Below are 21,512 nucleotides of genomic sequence, written 5' to 3' on the forward strand. Positions count from 1 at the left end.
TGTGGTTGAAGTTCCGGGATTCTAGAGAGGTATTTGGTGTTTTGTTGTTGCTGTTGTTTTTAAAGATTTTATCTTATTTATTTGACAGAGAGAGAGAGAGAGAGACAGCCAGCGAGAGAGGGAACACAAGCGGGGGGAGTGGGAGAGGGAGAAGCAGCCTCCCAGCAGAGAAGCCTGACGTGGGGCTCGATCCCAGAACTCCGGGATCACGCCCTGAGCCGAAGGCAGACGCTTAACGACTGAGCCACCCAGGCGCCCCGAGAATTACCATTCTAGATGCTGTCAGAGAAAGAGAAGAGGGGCTGGCAGAAGACAACCTCCACCCCAAGGGCCCAGAGATGCCTGCTTGTTGTGGTATCATTTGAGCCAAGCCTTGAAGGACAGGCAAGATCTGTCCACATATAAACAGAACAAGAGGATCCCGGGCAAAGAGAAAGGCATGAATGAAGCATTTGGCTAGGAAATTCATCATGGGGTGGGCACAGGAAACAGCCCAGCTGAGCCGCTAAAGGGAAAATGGCAATAAATCAGGTTGGTAAAGTAGAACCAAACCAGAATGTCAAGAAATTTAAATGTCAGGCTGAAGAGTTATTAGGTCTGAGGTTCTCAAGGCAGAATAAACACACCTTCTTCTTAGGGACTTTATTGGTGCCACCCGGGTCTTAAACAAATTACTCTCTCTTTGTGTGTGTGTGTGTGTGTGTGTGTGTGTGTGTGTGTTACGGGCAAATGCAAGATACTACATCTTCCATCCTAACCCAAAGAACCAGGGATGTAGCGAACACCATTACTCATGAGGTGTGTTACACTCCGTGAGGGTGCTGGGGCAGAAACCAAGTGGAGAACCAACAAGTTTAGACTTTCCGTGGCATCTGCATATATCTTTAGGAGCCCATGCATTGTCAGGAGAAAAACCCCAGTGAACAATTACTAGGGACAGAGTGAGCAGGATGGATTGGCACAGCCAAAGCCAGTCTGATGACCCTCATCAGGATTCTAGCCAAGTCTCAGAAAGCACCTACCTCCAAAGCCAGGCAAGGAGGAGGCAAGAGGGCACATTTCAGGGGCGCTGCTCTCAGGGTTAGCAGTGCCAACCAAAACGTGGCATCCTGGGCACCTCTCTTGCCTCACCCCAGCCCTGACCCTGCGACTTTGCAAATTCTGGGATCTGCCTGCGTTGGGCATCTATTTTTAAAGAAAGAGAGGAGGGGAGGGGGTCAGCTCAATAGAAGCTTCCAGTGAGTGGATACAGCACAGGCTGCAGCGGACGCCATCCCCCCTCATGGAAGCACAATCACGCAGCTCTGATGGACAGGCGGGGCCGCAGGAGGCCACCTGCCCGACACACTCACCTGGACAGTCGGCTTCGTCGCTCTCATCCTCACAAGTCACCCAGCCGTCACACTGCCAGGGGAGGGGGATGCACTGGATGGCGCCGCTACGACAGGCAAACTGCCCAGGGTTGCACCGCAGCTCTGTGGAACCAAAGGGCAAGAGGCCGTTGAGGAAGCGGCAGCAGCAGTGGAGACCTGGGACAGCCAGGCCTGCCGCCGCCCGGGCCCAGCAGCGCGGCCTGACTCGGGCAGCCTGTCCACAGCCCGCCTCCTCAGGGGCCTGCGCGTGGGCCCGAACAAGGAGCCAGGAGCCGTGCCCACCACGACACGAGTCCCCGGAGCAATGCACCCCCAAGACATCGCTCTTTATGTGCCACCTCAAACACACTTGCCACGTTTCTGCTGAGCCAGGCTCTGCGCTAGACTACAGAGGTCACAAGAGGGCACGCCTCCCACCGCAGGAGGGATTCTGGGTCAACAGGAAAGACACACACACGTTTCTGACAAAGAGCAAATCAGGAGGGCGCACCACAGAGTGCTCAAACAGCACGAAGGAAGGAGAAACTGCCTGCACCTGAGGGGCTCTGGATCCTTCTGAGAGAAGGAGGGATGTAAACAGGGTTCCCAAGGTAGGCTGATGGTTTCAATGGACACATATAATGTAATAGGAAGGGAGAAAACATTCCAGAAAAAGTAAAGCTTACAGAAATGTCACGGGGCAGGAGAACATGCCAAGTAGACGGTGTGCGAGCTGACAGACGAGAAATCACTGGAGGTAAGATCAGAAATATAAAAAGGGTCAGACTGTGGAGGCTTTGAGGGTACGATAATTCTGACCTTTACTAGGAATGTTATAGGGAGCCAGAGGTTATTTAGTTAGTAAGTAACATGATGAGATCTGTGTTTTAAGCAAGGCGGAACTGGCAATGGTTTCTGGAAGCAACTGTAATAGGGGGAACCACACGAAAATAATCAAATAACTCCGTAAAGTGAGGACTTAAATTGAGGCAGCGTTGGCAAATCATAGTCTTCGGGCCAACTCCTGCCCTTCCCACTTGTTTTTTAAATAAAGTTTTATTGGAACATGGCCACGAATATGTATCGTCCGTGGCTGCTTTTGAGCTACAACAGCGAAGTTGGAATCAATGACTAAGAGAGACTAAATGACCCGCACAGGCAAAAGTATTTCCTCTGGTCCTTCAAACCACACTTGTGAAGTGAGGTGACAGCTGCTACCTAGACAAACATGGAACCAAGGAAAAGCACTGAGGTGTGCGGGATGAAGTCCTGCACACGAACATGATAACACAGGAAGAAGAAACAAACAGAGCTCTCTTACCATGGGCCTGCTCGCTCTGTGGTCTTCCTTGTCCTGGAATCACTCCACTGAAATCCAGGAAGAAAAAGGAAATACCCCTACCCCTGAGTCCTGTCCCATCACTGGTCTAAGTAACCAGAGCCAAGCATCACTCTAATTAACCAAGGTAGATGAACCTCCCAAATTAGGCAGGACATAGAAGCTAGGCCTCGGCCCTCCCCACACCACCACCCCAGGATGCCACGCAGGGAACCGTGTACCAGAGCATCAGTACCTTCACCAGAGAGCCTCTTCAGAGTGCTCGGCAAGCAGAGACAACCCACATCACCCCCAGGGTCAGGCATATGTCTGGGAGTCTTCCACTCTGAGGCAGGGAAGGGAGGAAGGGCCAGGGAAAGCAATCACGGATCCAGTGTTCGCTCTTCTCCACCTGCCACTACACACTGTGGTCAATCAATCAATCTCACCATAAGGAAAGCCTCTGGTAAATATGTGACACGGACAAAAGAGTCACAATGCTGTATGTGTATTTTATAAAGCCTTCCGGCCAAGATGGGAGTTACAGGGATAGATTTAACTGCCCACCTGAAACAACTGGGAGAAAAAAAAGGGACAAAATATTAGGAAACAGCAGTTCTCCAGACACTGTCATCAAGCAACAAAGAATAGTGATCCCTGAGTCAGGGAACATGTAAAGTGAGCCTTACTGCCTCAAGAACATTTCCAGGCTACAAAACAGGGAAAGGGACTCCAGGGGTGCAGAAGACTCTTTGAGGTAAGTGGATGCAGCTAAAAATTGGGGGAAATCAAGGCAGGTAGCACTCACAGGACAGCTCTGAAGAGTCCTGGAGAAGAGACAGTGGCCCAAAAGTAAGACTCCAGAGATCTAGAAAGGAACCCCTCAGGGAATGAAGCAGAGTACTGATCAGTGTGTGGTGTGAGGAAACTACCCCAGGTCACCATTTAGGATAGCACGGAAACAATAATCGANNNNCAGCAGGACCACAAACAGTGCCTGTTCTCAGAAGCCAGTCTGGAAAAACTCATAACCTGTGGGGCACTGAATCAAGTACTCAGAAGAGTCCTGCCTTGTTAGTGGAGAAAAATGAATTCCAGACTAAACGCAGCCTAACGACAATTAAAAACCAACAGCTAAAAGGTTCAAACAGTTTCCAAGTCACATCCTAGAACAAAGCTCGAGAATATTTATAGGAAGGCAAAAATACACAGTAACCAAAAAAGGCAAAACTCACAAAGTCTGGCACTCAATAAAAAAATTACCAGACATGCAAAGAAACAGGAAATTATGAACAAAATGAAAAGAAACTCAATCAAAACTGACTCAGAAAAGGAACAAATGATAAGAGTAGACAAGGACATTGAAGTTAAAACTGTGTCCCAAATGCTCAAGAAGCTAGAGGAAAAATCAAACATGTTCAATAGACATGGAAGACTTTAAGAAAGAGGCAAATCCACTCCTAGAGATGAAAACGGCAAGGCACAGGACGAACAGACTCAGTTTCAGAGGAAAAAATGAATGACTTGACCACAACAACAGATACTCTGAAACACTGAAAGAAAGGCTAGAAAACAATGAACTGTGAGCTGTGTGATACACAGACTTGGGGGGTGGGGAGACAGACAAAATATTTGAAGAAACAATAACAAAAACATTTCCCAATTCGATGAAACCCCACAGATCCAAGTCACTCAGTGAACCCCAAACATAAGAAATAGAAAGAAAACTACTCCAAGGCACATCACAATCAAATTGCTTAAAACCAGTAATAAAGAGAAAATCTTAAGAGTAGCCAGAGAAAAAAAGACGTATTCCGCAGAGGAAAACAAACAAACATGACGGCAGATTTCTTGTTAGAAACAATACAAGCTGGAAGATGGTGGAGCAACATTTTGAAGTTCTGAAAACAAAAAAAGGAGTCAACCTAGAATTATTTAAAGCAAAAACATGTATCCTACATTGCGGAAGTAGAACTTCGACAATGCCAGCACGAAAGCTGGGAAGGGAGGAGAAGCACACCATCTCAAGCCTCTCATACTATACGTAAAGCAGTCTGTCCTGCGAAGGTCAGCTGCAGGGTGTTCAAGACGAATACCACAAAGCCAGCTTGAGTTTTTAACAAATAAGTCAAAGAAGATGACAAAATGGAATAAAAACACTCAATCCAAAAGGCAGAAAGAAAAAGAAAACAAGGGGCGCCTGGGTGGCGCAGTCGTTGGGCGTCTGCCTTCGGCTCAGGGCGTGGTCCCGGAGTTCTGGGATCGAGCCCCACATCAGGCTCCTCCGCTAGGAGCCTGCTTCTTCCTCTCCCACTCCCCCTGCTTGTGTTCCCTCTCTCGCTGGCTGTCTCTATCTCTGTCAAATAAATAAATAAAATCTTTAAAAAAAAAAAAAAAGAAAGAAAAAGAAAACAAACAGATGGTACAAAGAGAAAACAACAAAACGGCAAATTTTAATTAATTCTGCCTTATTAATAAATAGATGAGGTGATCTAAACACCCCAGTTAAAAACCAGAATTTTCACACAGGTAAAAAAACAAGACCCAGTTACATACTGTCTAAAAGAAACCCACTTTATAGAAGGACATACTTAGGTAAAAATAAAAGAATGGAAAAAGATACACCGTGCTAACACTGATCAAAAGAAAGCTGGAATAGCCAAATTAATATTACACAAAGTAGACTTCAGAGCAAATATTACCAGGAATAAAGAAGGTCATTTAATAATGACAAAAGACAAAATAATCCTAAAATGTTTATGCATCTATAGCAAAGCTTTAAAATATGAAGGAAAAACTGCTATCATTGACAAATTCACAACTAATTTCCATCCCCTCTCCCAATTACTGATAGAAGAAGCAGACAGGAAATCAGCAAGGATACAGATAACCTGAACACCACCAACCGACATTTCCAGAACTCTCTGGCCAACAACAGCAGAATACACATTATTTTCATAAGCGTGTATAACATTTACCGTAATAGACAATATTACGGGCCACAAAACAAATTGCCAATAAATTTATGATGATTCAAAGCATACAGAGTATGTTGTTTAGCCACAACGGAATTAAATTAAAAATCAATGGCAGAGAGATATCTGGAAAATCCCCCAACTATATGGAAACAATTGACACACTTCCAAATAGCCTATGGGTCAAAGAAGAAATGAAAAGGGAAATTAGAAAGCATTTTAAATTGATGAAAATTTGTGGGACACAACTAAAACAGGTCCCAGAGGCAAATGTACTGCATTAAACTCCTGTATCAGAAAAGAAGGTCTCGAATCAGTAATCTCAGCTTCTTCTTTAAGAAATTAGAAAAGCAAAGCAAATGAAACCCAAAGCAAACAGCAGAAAAGAAATTATGAAGATTGGAGTGGAAATATACAAAACAGAGTATTAGAGAAAATAATGAAAACAAAAGCTGTTTTTCTATAAGATTAATAACATTAATAAACCTCTAGTCAAGACTCAGGAAAAAATTAAGAACACAAAATACCACTGTCATGATATCACTAGGATTTCAGAGATTTTAAATAGGATAATAAGGGGAAAATAATAAGGCAATAGTACAAACAACTTTATATCAGTAAGTTCAACAACTTAGATAAAATAAATTCCTTGAAAAGCACAAACTACCAAAGCTCACTCAAAAAGGCAGCCCAGACACCTGAGTAACCTTACAGCTACGTAAGAAACTGAATTTTTAGTTGAAGCCTAAGAAAATTCCAAACCCTGATGGCTTCCCTGGGAAATTCTACCACATATTTAAGGAATAAATAAGACCAACACTTTTTTTTCTTAGAATTTTATTTATTTATTTATTTATTTATTTATTTATTTATTTGAGAGAGAGCATGAGCGAGCAAGCAGGGGAAGGAGCGGGGCAGGGGGGCGGCCGGGGAATCCCAAGCAGACCCCACGAGCTGAGTGTGGAGCCTGTTGCGTGGCTCGATCCCACGACCCCAAGACCACAACCGGAGCTGAAACCAAGAGCCCAACCAACTGTGCAACCCAGGTGCCCCAAAATAAGACCAGCTCTATACAAACTGTTCCAGAAATTAAAATATTTAAAATTGCCTTAACAACTGCATCAAAAAAATAGGAAATACTTAGGGATAAATCTAATGACAGATGTACAAGTCCTATACATTCAAAATATGTATGAAATATATATGAAATAAATATGAAAATATAGTATGAAATTGCTAAGAGAAATTTTTTAAAGACCTAAACCCATGGGGACATATGAAGTGTTCACGGATCAACAGACCAAATGTCGTTAAGATACCAATTCTAGGGGCACCAGGGTGGCTCAGTTGGTTGAGTGACTCTTGGTTTCAGCTCAGGTCATGATCTCAGGGTCCTGGAATTGAGCCCCACACTGGGTTCCCCACTCAGTGGAGAGTCTGCTTGAGGATTCTCTCTCTCTTCCCCTGTTCATGCTCTCTTGCTCAAAAATAAATAAATAAAGCTTGAAAAAAAAAAAAGATACCCATTCTACCCACATCCATCTACAGATTCAATCCAATCCCATCAATATTCATTCCAGCAAGCCTTTTTGTAGAAATTGACAAAACGACTCGAAAATTCGAATGAAAATGAAAAGGACTTAAAATACCTAAAACAACTTTGGAAAGGAAGAACAAAGTTGGAGGACTTATACTATTTGACTTCAAGAATTACTGTAAAGGTACGGTAATCAAGATAGTATGCCATAAGCATCAAAGACAGGCATCAAGATCAATGGAACCAGAGTACAGTCTACAAGATCAATAGGCCCATGTATGTGGTGGTAATTTATAACCAAGGTACAAAGGCAATTCCCTGGAGAAAGAACAGTCCCTTCAACAAATGGTCCTGCGACAACTGTGGATATCCATCAAAAAAGAAAGAAAGAAGAAAGAAAGAATTTTGATCCATTCCTTGTACCAAAAACTAACTCAAAATAGATCATAGACCTAAAACTATAAAACTTATAAGAAAACACAGGAGAAAATCTTTGTGACTTTGGGCTAGGCAAAGATTTCTTAGATACATATAGCCAAAGCATGATCCATAAAAGGAAAAGTTGATAAACTGGGCTTCATCAACATTGAGAACTTTTCTTCTTCAAAGATACTGTGAAAAGAATGAAAAGACAAGTCACATACTATGAGAAAACATTTGTAAATCAAATATCTGACAAAGGGCTTGTACCCAAAAAGTATAAAGAACTCTCAAATGTCAATAATAATAAAACAACCTACGTAATTTTAAAGTGGCAAAATATTTTAAAGCACATTTAACCAAACAAGATACACAGATGGCACATAAGCACATAAAAGATATTCAACATTAGTCACTAAGGAAATGCAAATTAAAACCATAATGAGCTACCATTACACACTTATTAGAATGGCTAAAATTAAAAAGAATGGGGGCGCCTGGGTGGCACAGCGGTTAAGCGTCTGCCTTCGGCTCGGGGCGTGATCCCGGCGTTGTGGGATCGAGCCCCACAACAGGCTCCTCCGCTATGAGCCTGCTTCTTCCTCTCCCACTCCCCCTGCTTGTGTTCTCTCTTGCTGGCTGTCTCTATCTCTGTCGAATAAATAAATAAAATCTTAAAAAAAAAAAATTAAAAAGAATGACGGTATCAAGTGTTGACAAGTATGCGAAATAATTGGAACCCTGCTACACTGCTAGTACGAATGTAAAATTGTACAACTACTTTGGAAAACAATTTGACATTTTATAGAAAGCTGAATATACACCCATTATATGACCCAGTCATTCCACTTCCAGGCATTTACCCAAGAGAAAGGAAAGTTACATGTCCATACAAAGAGTAATTTTATTTGTAACAGCCAAAAGCTAGAAACACGTTATGTCCAAAATAAGTGAATGGATAAACGAATTGCAGTACTGTGGACTATTTACTCAGCAATAAAAAGGAAGGAGCCGGATGCCTGGGGGGCTCAGTCGGTAAAGCGTCAGCCTTCAGCTCAGGTCACGATCCCAGGGTCCTGGCATCCAGTGCTGCGTCGGGCTCCCTGCTCAGCGGGGAGTCTGCTTCTCCCTCTACACCCTCCCCCCCATGCTCGTGTGCTCTCTCTCTCACACACACACACACACACAAACAAAAGGAATGAGCTGTTGATACGCGCAGAAACATGTTTTTTTTTTAAAAAGCGGCCAGCTATAGATTTTGCCAAACCCTGTCCTAGAGTGTAAGCGTAGGGATAAATCTTTATCCTCCACCCCATACCCAGCACCCAGCACAGGGGGGCACTCACTAAATGTCAGATGAACCGAACTGCTCACAGATCTTCCTCTATCCTTTAAGTCTATAGCAAAGTGTCAAAAGTTCTCTGATATCCCCAGGAAAGGTCCTCTCCCTTCCTGACTCACCTGTAGTACAGGAGCTCTTCTGACAGCAGTCCCATGTGTGAGTCACTGGTTAATACATGTGAATTGCTCATTCAAAAAATATTTACCAAGCGCCACTTTGTGCCAGGCAAGTGTCCTGGGCCAGAGTGGTAAACAAAGCAGGTAGACCTGGGACATGACGGAGCTTGCTTCGTGTGGCGGGGACTGACACACAGTTGCTTGGTAAGTCAGCCAGCAATTCTGCTGGGTCCTACTAACATAATTCAAGCTGCAAATCAACATTCCTTTTCCTTTTCTTCCTCAATATCCTCTTAAGTCCCTTTGTAAAGCGTCCGGCACAATTTCTGCCACCTCTAAAGTTGTTCAACAATAGTCACAACCTCTGCCCCCTACTGGCTTTGCCAAGGGCCTGCCCCAAACCTTTCTTGTGATGCCTATCTCCTGGCTAGCAAATGGGAGACAAAGGCAGGCCATTCCTAGCCAAGGGATTGTTGACACTTTTCAAAATAACCCATGCCCTAAACTCTGTAAGTGCAAGGCCACAGAACCAAAATGAGAACTTCGCACTAAGCAGTTCTCAAACATTTTCATTCCCAAACCCCCTTATGCACATGAAATTTCTGAGGACCCCAAAGATCTTTGGTTTCTGTGGGTTATATCTATCAACATATACTGTATATGTATACTGTACTGTAACAGAAACATATACTGTATTAGAAATTAAAACCAAGGAATTTTGTAAACACCAGGTTCCCAAACATACACTCAAAGGTTAAAACACATATGACCTGGCAATTCCACTCCTAGCTATATGCCCAAAAGGAGTGAAGGTAGGGACTCAGACGCCTGTACACTGATGCTCACAGCAGCATTACTCACAATAGCCAAAAGGTGTAACAACCCAAGCATTCACCAACATCAATAAACACGTGGTATATCTATTCAATGGAATATCATCAGGTCAGAAAGAAATTCTGACAAGTGCTACAGCAAGGACGGACCTGGAGGACACCGTGCTCAGTGAAACAAGCCAGACACAAAAGGACAAATACTGTACGATTCCACTTATGCGAGGTGCCGCAGAGGAGTCAAATTCAGACACAGAAAGGAGCGCAGAGATTACCAGGGCCTGGGGGCAAGGGGAACGGAGAGTTGTCTAATGGGGATAGAGTTTCAGTTTGGGAAGATGAAAAGAATTCTGGAGAGGGATGGTGGGGACAGTGGCACAGCAGTGTCAATGTACTTACTGCCACTGAAGTGTACGCTTAAAAATGGCTACAGTGGTAAATTTTATGTTATGTGGGTTTTACCACAGCTTTTAAAAAAATCCTTTAAAAAAGAGAGAGACAGAGACAGAGAGGGAGAGAGAATCCCAAGCACGCAACCCATTAGCCATCAATCACATGTCAAGTGGCCTCTGGCAATGCCACTGCTCACTGGTGAGAGAATGAAAGAGGCTAACCACCCCTTGCTATTATTATGAAAATGGTTTTGACCTTGCAGAGCCCCCAGAGACATGCAACGTTTGGGAATTAGAGGATTCGGGGCCTGCAGAAATTTAGAAGCCTCTGCAATACAGATTCTCTCTCTGGATTCAATTTCTTCGTCAGCAAGCGTTGGCCTCATTTTAAATTATGTAAGCTGAGCTGTCTCAAATTACTGTGTGAAATTTAGTATGCGGCCTTAATTGTTTGGAATCAATTTCTCCTAACATCTGTCCACAGAGAAACAGAGGAAGACAGGGAAGAGCGGAAGCACTCATGTCCACAGCCACAAAGCTCTGGAAATCGAAAATCTCCAGCCAGGAAATGCAAGAGAGAATTGCATCCCATCTCCTCCCACTGCCCCCAGCCGGCTCCGAGGGTCTGCACAGGGCAGAGGTGCACCCTCAGACACAGCCCTCCATGCCTTGCTGGAGTGCCCACCCAGGCACCAGGAGGCCCCAGTCTCTTAGCAGACCCGCTCCCAGGTGGGCAGTGCAGCCTCCATCACACCGCTCAGACATTCTTCCTTGGAAAGAGCAAGAGCTGCTTCCCTGGGTCTCATTCCACCCCCACCCAAGGCAGGACTGGGACAGGGATATTTATCCGGCACCGCACCACACACCAGCGGCAGAGGGGAAAGAGGATCTGAAAATAAGGCTCTGCTGTGTAAGTGCCAGGACAGGTCTAGGAGAACGGCTCCTGTGGGATGCTGGGTCCTGTCCAGCACCATGTCAGGAACTTGTTGTTCCCTGGCTGGAACTTGAGCCAGGCACGTTGCTCTGGACACCCTCAGGAGGGGACAGAGATCACTGCGGACAGCTCAGATCACTAACATACAAAACACAGGGCATACCTGCTAAAAGGGCCTTCTGAAGTAGTCACCTGTGTCCTCAGGTAAGAGTATAAGAATAAGGGGCTTGAACAAGGCCTCAGGATGGGCAGCACGTGCACCACCAGAGACCACAGGGAAAGCCTACAGGGAAAGCCTACAGGTCAAGGGTACAGCCTGGACCAGTGCCACCAAAGCAGGAAAGGAGCTCTCTGCTTGGCAGGGGCTCAGCAGGAGATAAGACTAAAAGGCACTGGGGGGCAAGCTGGCCTCACGGGATGTGCTATGGCTCCAGGACTGGATGCTGCAGGCAGTGGAGACCTCCAGCAGAACACTGATCGGCAGCAGGAGAGAATGGTTCTGGGAGGGCAGAACTAGGAGATGAGGACAGCATTACCAGGCATTCGGAATGGTTCCCAGGAGATCATTCTAGAATAAACCATGATTAAATTATAAACTTGTTGCCTTTTCTACAGTGTTTTAAATGCCATTTGTCCTTCCACGAGGCAAACGGCCACCTCCATCCAGCCTTCCCCCAACGACCCCTCCATTCAGGTTCTTGGGACCCCTGGAGCTCAGCAGTCCCTACAGTCACCCCTGCAACCCCGTCAGCCCCTCTCCCAGTGGCTGTCACTTCATGGCACCAGTGAGATTGCCTGTAACCTCCCTGCTTCCTGACACAATGTGGCAGCCCTCAGTTGCTGAACAGTTTCATGTATTCTGCCACCTGGAACGATTCTGTGAGGCCCTCTGAAGAGGCACATGCTCTCCGAGGGATCCACCTGGAGACACGGAAGATGCGAGCAGAGTGCTGGGACCTGGGGCTTCTGCACAGCACAGCCTGCCATGGGGCTCAGCAGCGAAGCCCAGTCAAGGCTGCTGTTAACGGGAGCGCTGGGCATTCCTCAGCTCTGGCAGGCATCAGGGTTACAGCAGGAAGGACAGAGTATCTGAATGTCAACACTGCAAGGAACTCAGAGACCAGCTGGCCCCGTGATTCTCACACATGAGGGCCTAGCATCCAAGGGGGAGTGGGATGTGTGTGGCTCATGAAGACTACAGTATGGAAGTTTTACTAGTAAAATTTAAATTAGGAAGGCCAGAAACTGCTCTATTTATCAGAAAATCCATCTAGTCTAGTCAGCTCATTTCACAAAAGGGCTGACCCGCCTGCTCCATTCGTATGGCAAGTCAACAGCAGCAGAACAGGAACCAGAAGGCAGGCTCTGGCTCCTCCGCCCAGATCTCTATCCCAAACCAGCTCGACTAAGTGGGAATCAGGTCTCAGGTCAGGAATCACAGCCACCCCCAACAGGATGCCCTGCATTCTGATTTGGGGCATGGCTAACCCATCCTTCCTCAGAGGGCTGGGCCCAAACTTTCCAATTCTGACCCATTTTCCCTTTGTTAAGACAAAAAACACAGGACTTATGAAATGTAGTGCCTCTGTGGAGGTCAGCAATACAAACCCCAGAGACGAGGAGTGTCTGACTACTGGATAGGGACCTACAGGGCCAGGTATGTACCAAAATACTGTGGTTTTGAAATACAGCCAAAATTCTTTGCTATGCTTTCCAAAATGCCAGTTGCTCCCTACTCACTGTGACCACCAAACCCATTTCCAAACTGCCCTGGGGCAGGAGGAGAATCACCCTCAGTCAGCCCTCCACATGGGAGGGGAGACTCATCTGACTGCTGAGTCTGAGTGAGGACATCCCCTGCTCTCCTGTCACCCTGCCAGGCAGGTGACCCAGCTCCGCTGTGACAGCTGACGGGGGGTGGGAGGTGGGAAAGGCTGCCATGCTAGGGGAAGCCACTTTCTCCTATCAGCCAAGGAGTCCCAAGGCTGATGCTAGAAACCACCACAGCAGAACAAAGTGACAAGGCCCAAACTTCAGTATTTACTTTTTACAAGTCACAAGCATTTTCTACACCTGGGAGATGGACTGACCGTCACTTACGGTATCTTCTATCTTCAGATACTGCCCAACTGGGACACTGGCTCATTGCCTTGCCTTGTCCTCCAGCTTCTTCTTAAGTAGATGTCTGGGGAAGAAGGCCCTGCTTAAAGTAAGTTATCTTAGAAGAGGAGGGGGAGGCCCAAAGGAAAAGGATGTGACTGGACAAGATGAAAGAGGAGAGAGAGGCAGGTTCACCAAGCATCTCTATTAAATGAATGACACTTTGAAGAAAAGAACAGCAACCAGCAATCAGTCTATATTTTACGGAGGTTGGGGTGGGGGACGGTTCGAATGTGGGAATAAGACCAGGGCAAGAGGGTGGGGTAGAGCTGGAGTAATAGCTATCTTGCATCTGATGTAACATCCATTGGCTGTTTCATCCACCACTCAGACCACATTTTGATGACAACCATAGTACAATATAACCAGTTCATTCCAAGAGAAACAGCTGGAGCAAGATCAGCTTCCTGTGTGTTCATTTTGCATGCGCCAGGCAGTGTACCAAATGCCTCGAATGCATTATTATATTTAAATCCTTAAGACAAAACTGTTAGCACAGTCTTGTACCTCTTGCAGGCCCGGCACTGCTAGATGAAAGCAAGAAGAGCACACGGTCTTTGCCTTCACAGAGCTCAGTCTAGTAAGGAAGCAGAAGATCTTCACTACCTCGGGGCAGCAAACAGTTCTTAGAGAAACACAGAAAATGTAAATGGAAAAGAAAAAAACTGATAAACTTCAAAATTTAAAACTTCTTTGATCGAAAGTGTGGTGAAGATATATAGATCAATGGAACAGAAAAATACAGAGCCCAGAAATAGACCCACATAAACGTGGCCAACTGATTTTTGATAAAGGTGCAAAGACAATTCAGTGGGAAAAAGCAGCCTTCAGCAAGTGGTGGTGGAACAACTAGACATACCCATATCAAAAACTGAACCTCACATTGGATACAGAAATTAACTCAAAACAGACCAAAGACTTACATGTAAAATCTAACCCTATAAAACTTCTGGCAGAAAAATAATAAAATCTTTCTGAACTTGGGTTAGGCAAAGTACTTACATCTCTAAAAGCATGATCTATATTAGAAAACAATGTTATAAACTAAAATTCATCAAAAAACCAGTGGTTATGAGGTGGAAACCTCAAGGTAGGAAGAGGGGCTGACTACAAAGTGGCAGCATGAGGGAATTTTGGGGTGATGGAACTGTGTTCTGCATCTTCTGTGTGGGATTGGTTACATGACCCTACACATTTGTCAAAGCTCAAAGAATGATATACCAAAAAGGAATTTTAGTGTACTAAGTTAAAAAATAAAACACATACTTTAAAAAGTACAGTTAAGCAAGAATAAAAATAAACAACAATATAAAAGAAAAAAAGTACAGTTAAGCAAATGAATGGGTAAGTCACTAACTAAGAGAAAACACTTGCAACACCCAAGTCTTTTTAAAAATCTTTTATCTGGAATATACAAAAAACTCCTACAATAAATATAAAATATAGATAATAAAAGAGCAAACAATCTCATAAAAAATGGGCAAAAGATTTGAACAGAAACTTCTCAAAAGAAGATATATGAATGGCTAACAAGGACATAAAAAAAATGTCCAACATCATCACTCACAGGAAAAGGCAATTAAAACCACATGAGGGAGGCGCCTGGGTGGCACAGCGGTTAAGCGTCTGCCTTCGGCTCAGGGCGTGATCCCAGCGTTGTGGGATCGAGCCCCACATCAGGCTCCTCTGCTGGGAGCCTGCTTCTTCCTCTCCCACTCCCCCTGCTTGTGTTCCCTCTCTCGCTGGCTGTCTCTGTCTGTCGAATAAATAAAATCTTTAAAAAAAACAACAACAACACATGAGGTACTACTACACAATAGAAAGGCTAAACTTTAAAAGTCTGACAACATAAAATGTTGGTGAGACTGTGGAGCAACTGGAACTCTTACACAATACTGATGGGAATGTAAAATAGCACAACCACTCTACAATTAGGCAAGAAAAAGAAATAAAAGACATCCAAACTGGAAAGGAAAAAGTGAAATTACATCTGTTTGCAGAATACATGATCTAAAGATTCCACCAAAAAAAAAAGTGTTAGAATAAATTCAGCAGAGTCACAGGACACAAAAATTAACACACAAAAATCAGTTGTATTTCTATACATTGACATGAACAACTTGAAAAGGAAATTAAGAAAACAATTCTACTTACAAGAGCATCAAAAAGAACAAAATACTTAGGAATAAATCTTACCCAAGGAGATGATATACCAGTATACCAAAAACTACAAAACACTGCTAAAATTAAAGATGACACAAATAATGGAAAGACATCCCATGCTCATGAAATGGAAGACTTAAGACGTCAATATAAACTAAGCAATCTTTATCAAAATGCCAATGACTTTTTTTTTTTGCCAAAATAGAAAAATCTATCCTAAAATTAGTATGGAATCTCAAATGACCCCGAATAGCCAAAAGAATCTTGAGGAAGAAAAACAAAGTTGGAGGCCTCACACTTCCTTATTACAAAACATATTACAAAATTCCAGTAATCAAAACAGCATGCTACTGGCAACAACACAGATATACAGGCCAATGAAACAGAACAGAGAGCCCTGAAATAAACTCTCACTTAAGAGTGTATTATTTAGAAATGATTTCTTGGATATGATACCATAAGAACAGGCAACAAAAGCAAGAGTAAACAAAAGAACTACATCAAACTTAAAGAAATAACAAAGTGAAAAGACAACCTACAGAATGAAAAAAAAAATTACAAATCATGTATCTGATAAGAGATTAGTATCCAGCATATATAAAGAACTCCTACAATTTAACAACAAAAATACACACAATACAATTTAAAAATGAGCAAAGGGGGGCACCTAGGTGGTGCAGTTGGTTAAGTATCTGACTCTTGGCTCCCGCTCAGGTCGTGAGATCAAGCCCTGAGTCGGACTCCACACTCAGCCCAGAGTCTGCTTAAGTTCTCTCTCCCTCTGCCCCTCCACCACACCACATGTGCAAGCATGCACACCCCCCCCAATAAATAAAAATTTTAAAAATTAAAAAAAAAATGGGCAAAGGATGTGAGTTAGACATTTCTCCAAAGAAAATATACAAATAGCCAACAAGAATATGACAAGATGTTCAACATCACTAATCATTAGAGAAATGCAAATCAAAACCATACAAGATACTACCACATACCCTCTAGGATGATGAGAGAGAGAGAGAGAGAGAGAGAGAGGAAGAAAGGAAGAAAGGAAGAAAGAAAGGGAGGTAGGGAGGAAGGAAGGGAGGAAGGGAGGAAGGGAGGAAGGAAGGAAGGAAGGAAGGAAGGAAGGAAGGGGGAAAGAAAGAAAAAATAACAAGTGTTGGCAAGAATACAGAGAAACTAGAACCCTTGTGCGCTACTGGTAGGATTGTAAAATGGTGCAGTCACCATGGAAAACAGTATGGAGGCTCCACAGTGAATTAAAAATAAAATTACCATATGATTCAGCAATCCCAATTCTGGATATATATCCAAAGGAACTGAAAACGGGACCTTAAAGAGATATTTGCACACCCATGTTCATAGCAGCATTATTTACAATGGTCAAGAGGCAGAAGCCTCTTAGATGACTCATAGATGAATGGATAAATAAAATGTGGTATATTCATACAGTTTAATATTATTCAACCTTAAGAAGGAAATTCTCTCATGCTACAACCTGGATGAACCTTGAAGACATTATGCCATGTGAAATAAACCAATTACAGAAAGACATATACTGCATGATTCCCCACTTATATGAGGTTTCTTTCTAAGTAGTCGAACTCTCAGAAAATGGAATGCCATGAGCTGGGGGTGGGGGGAGGAAAAGGGAAGTTATTGTTCAGTGGGTTAATGAGTTCCAGTTTTGCAAGATGAAAAAGTTCAAGATCCATTGCCCAACAGGGTGCATTTCGTTAACACTACTGTACACTTAAAAATGGTGAAGATGGTGTATATTATGTTCTTTACCACAACTTGAAAATTTAAAAAAACAAACAACCTAAACTTTGTTTCCCTGGATCCAGTTAACAGTCCTCTGAGGCCAGTTTTATTGCGATCCCCACTTAGAGAAAACAAGATGAGGTCTCCTCCTATCCCTCCCGGGGCCAGTTTCCGGTATGTACAATGAGGTGACAGTGGCCGTACCTAACCCTCGCAAGCACACACGAGACACGGAGGGATTTTAAAGTCACAAGGGAAATATTAACACCGGATAAACTCCTGCAAGAAAACAGGCCTGGAAGTCTGAGGCACTCTAAAAGGAGATGGACACTAAGGCCCAGTCATCAGAAGATTTGCCCCAGCTCCTCCCTGAGGTTAGCTCAGCGGAGGCAAAGCTCTGACACCTGCATGAACCCACACGGAGCTCACAAAAGCATACAGCTTTTCATTAGTGGGCCTCTTTTTAAAATACTCAAAGATTACAATGACAGCTTGAAAGTTTCATTTCATACACTTATTTCAGAACCAAAATCAAGAGTAGGAGTCAACACATCAAAAAACTCTGTCTAAAAGCAGGGTTATCATTAGGGTTCACTAAGCTACTGCACAGCTAGTGCTCAGCAGAGTGCATGATGCTCAGAAATGGGGGGGTGGGGTAGCAGAAGGATGGTGGTGATGATGATAACGACAACACCACCAGCAGCCAAGAACCAAGGCCAAAAGTACAGGACCAGGCCAGCAGGGATGCCTTTGGCTCCCGGCAAGCCGAGTGTGAGGCTGCCTGAAGGACATTTGTAGGGACACAGCCATGGGCAGGTGAGATGGGGGGTTAGCACCGTGACACCAGTGGCCAAGGCCATGGGAAGACGACAAGAAAAGCGGGTGGGCAAGAAAGTTCAAGCTGAAAAGTCGGGAGCAAAGAGACGAGAGGGAGCAGAGGGCAAAAGAGCCGAGTACCTACTGAAGCCGTGCGATATCAGAGCGTGAGCTCTAGCTTGCCCAGGTTTCACATACTGGCTCCACCACTTACAAACTGTGTGACTCTGGGCAAGTCACTTATTCTTCCAAGCTGTTTCTTCATCTGAAAAAGGTTGATATAAGTACCTGCTTTCTATAAAAAGGGCATCACACCTCACACTGCAATTATAAAGGAGAAAAACACAACAGCAACTAGACAGAATTTTATAACATTGTTTTATTGTGTGTCCTAACCATTTTTGAGGTTACTTTTTGGTTTTTTAAACTATTACCATTATTACATTTAGTTATATGAAATGTTTTAAATACCTTGTTCTGATCATCAACTTTTATTAATGCTTCTTAAGGGATAATGTAGCCACATGGTTCAAAATCCACAAGGAGGTGACAGGTAAGATTATTAACAAGACTTCTAAGCTTCTTAAAATGTCCGTGTTTCCTTGATTGCAATCAGAGGGTGCTGAGGTGAGCAGGGGAGGCTGCTAAAACACTAACTCCCAGAATCGGTCAGCCAGGTCCAAAGAGCTGTGACAGCATCAGTGTCCACACAAGATGCTGGTGGAGCCGGAAGCCATGAGCCCTGGGAAGGTGCCTCTTCCTTCGCAGGTGGGCGCCAGGTGGTGGTGCCTCTATCTCTCGCAGTCCCCCACAGCCACGCAGCTCTTTCATCTTATTTTGGAATCATGGTACAAGAGGCAGAGCACCCGGCTCAAGATAGCAATCTTCAGTTTCCAGTTTCTGCTTCTTCTACTTAAAAGCCAAGTGATGCCACCAGGCAAGGTAATTATCCTCTCTGAGCCTTGGCATCCCACTTACTAAAACAGACCTACCACCTGCCTCACTGCCTCCCTCCCAAATAGGACTGTCAGATGAAGCATGTGCCCATCTATGCCCAAACTTCTGGCCAAGCTCAACCCCACCTTCAGACAGCCCCCCATATCACCACACACCCCAGAGACTATCAGAGCATGGCACACACCATGGGAAGGATGGTGGAACTGGGAGCTTATTAAACAAACTTGAGCTCACATGACCCCAGACATCTAAACCCTCCACTTATTTTCCCAAAGCAGCAGCTGAAATTAGAAAGTGACTTGCCAAAATTGCACTGACAAAATTGTCACTGACAAAACTAGGATAACAAGGTCTCAGGATTCTTAGAAATGAAAAATAACTCATTTTTAAATATTCAACTATTACAAAATAACTTTTCAAATGAACTTTCGACTATGGGATAATTTAGGTTTACAGAAAAGTTCCCATATGCCCTCACCCAGTTTCCCCGTTGTTAATATCTTACACTACACTCTACCATGGCACATTTGGCCTAATTAGGAAACTAACATTGGTACCTTTCTATGAACTGAATTCAGCCTATTGGAATTCCACTGGTTGTTCCACTTATGTCCTTTTCCTGTTCCAGGATCCAATCCAGGACACCACACTATAGTTAGTATTATAAAGTAATTTCTAATATGCTCTATCAGAAGACTTTAAGGTTAACAAAATTAAAAAACTAACTAATAGCACTTATTAATGTGCTTTCTCTTTACTGATGGTGAGTGGTCATTTATTCAACATACATAATTCTCTTCAAACCAGAGAAACAAAATTGGAAAAAATATCTTAAGCAAATAGCAATTTACACTAATGAGCTGACTTGTTAAAATTATAAATATCTAGGGGCGCCTGGGTGGCACAGCGGTTAAGCGTCTGCCTTCGGCTCAGGGCGTGATCCCGGCGTTGTGGGATCGAGCCCCACATCGGGCTCCTCCACTGTGAGCCTGCTTCTTCCTCTCCCACTCCCCCTGCTTGTGTTCCCTCTCTCGCTGGCTGTCTCTATCTCTGTCAAATAAATAAATAAAATCTTTTTAAAAAAATTATAAATATCTAGTCATAAAAATGATTTTTAATTTACCCAGGAAAATACAACCTATTCAAAAAGGAGATGTTTCCTTACCGATTAGTGTGATGAAGTAGAAGCTTGTTATAATGAGATTCTAAAAATTACCTCTCTCAATACTCTTTATTTAGTAAAGGTGGTTTCGAATCAGCAGTTGGGGTTTTTTGTTTTGTTTTTTAATTTCAGCTAGGCTCAATGCCCAACATGGGGCTTGAACTCAAGACCCTGAGATCAAGAGTTGCTCACTCTACCAACTAAGCCTGCCAGGTGCCCCCAAATCAACACAGTTTTGAACCTAACTGTATAACAAAAACAAGGAAGAGAGAGAAAAAAATTAATCCAAGTAGCTTTTGGACCCAGTACATGGACAAAAGAGCTGCCAAAAAAATTTTTTTTTCCAAAATTGTACTTAGTTGGTTTGCTGTTGGTAGTGGTAATGGGTGTCGCACTTCTGACACTATTCTGTCCACACGGTAGGACTAAGCAAATAAGTAAACCTACTGATGTTGGAAGCCAGAGTTCTCATTGTAGAAAAAGGCAGATACAAATATGAAACAGGGAAAGCAGGCAAGATCCCATAATGCTGGGTTAGAACAAAAAGACACAGTGTGAACTTAACACAAAAAGAGACACACAGACACACATATGCAGAGAGACAGACATACACACACACACACACACACACACACCTCCCAGCCGGACTGAAAGGTCTGGTAACAGCAACATCCCAGTAGCAATAAACACACCTAGCACCAAAATCTTGGCTTCTAAATACCATCTCCCACTAAAAGAAACCAGTGTTCCATGGAAAAATGCCTGGGGCAGGAAAGATACAAGATTAGCCTGGTAATAAGGAATGTTCGAAATGGATGAGGACATATCAGAAGGATGCAGAAGCCAGCCTAAAGGGGGTTCCCTTTGTAATATAAGTATCAAAATGAATCATGACGATAACAGACTATAACAACTGAAAAGAAAGAAGAGTCCACAAATCCACACTGACAGTAAAAAATGAAAACGAAGAGCAGCTCTCTTTTATAGTAGACTACTACTAAAAGAAAAAGTAAGAGAAAATCACCATTTAGCAATCATCACAGTGGTAACTGATTCAGGCAAGAATCATTAATGGATGCTGAAAAACAATGGTCAAGGCTATCTCCCTACCAAGTACTTGCCAATCACAAAGGGGGAAGGGCACCTTTCCCCAGAGAAAGGTAGCCAATGCCACCCTACCACGTGATGAAGCTTAATATTGCTATTCCCAGGACACACTGAGGGGCAGTGCTTCCAGATGCACACACTGAGGAGGACTCAACCATCTGGGGGAT

The 21,512-nt window shown here is 43.7% G+C and overlaps 1 protein-coding gene across 1 annotated transcript in view; it reads right to left on the minus strand.

Annotated features, from left to right (window-relative positions):
* DGCR2 (DiGeorge syndrome critical region gene 2) overlaps positions 1–21,512 on the minus strand; it is an 89,515-nt gene that overhangs the window by 59,534 nt on the left and 8,469 nt on the right. Inside the window, exon 2 of the mRNA XM_040619570.1 lies at positions 1,353–1,475. Coding sequence (XP_040475504.1) covers positions 1,353–1,475 — 123 coding nt within the window. The remainder of the gene's footprint in view (positions 1–1,352; positions 1,476–21,512) is intronic.

The sequence above is a fragment of the Ursus maritimus genome, unplaced genomic scaffold (assembly GCF_017311325.1).
Source record: "Ursus maritimus isolate PB19 unplaced genomic scaffold, ASM1731132v1 scaffold_33, whole genome shotgun sequence".
NCBI classification, from domain to species: domain Eukaryota; kingdom Metazoa; phylum Chordata; class Mammalia; order Carnivora; family Ursidae; genus Ursus; species Ursus maritimus.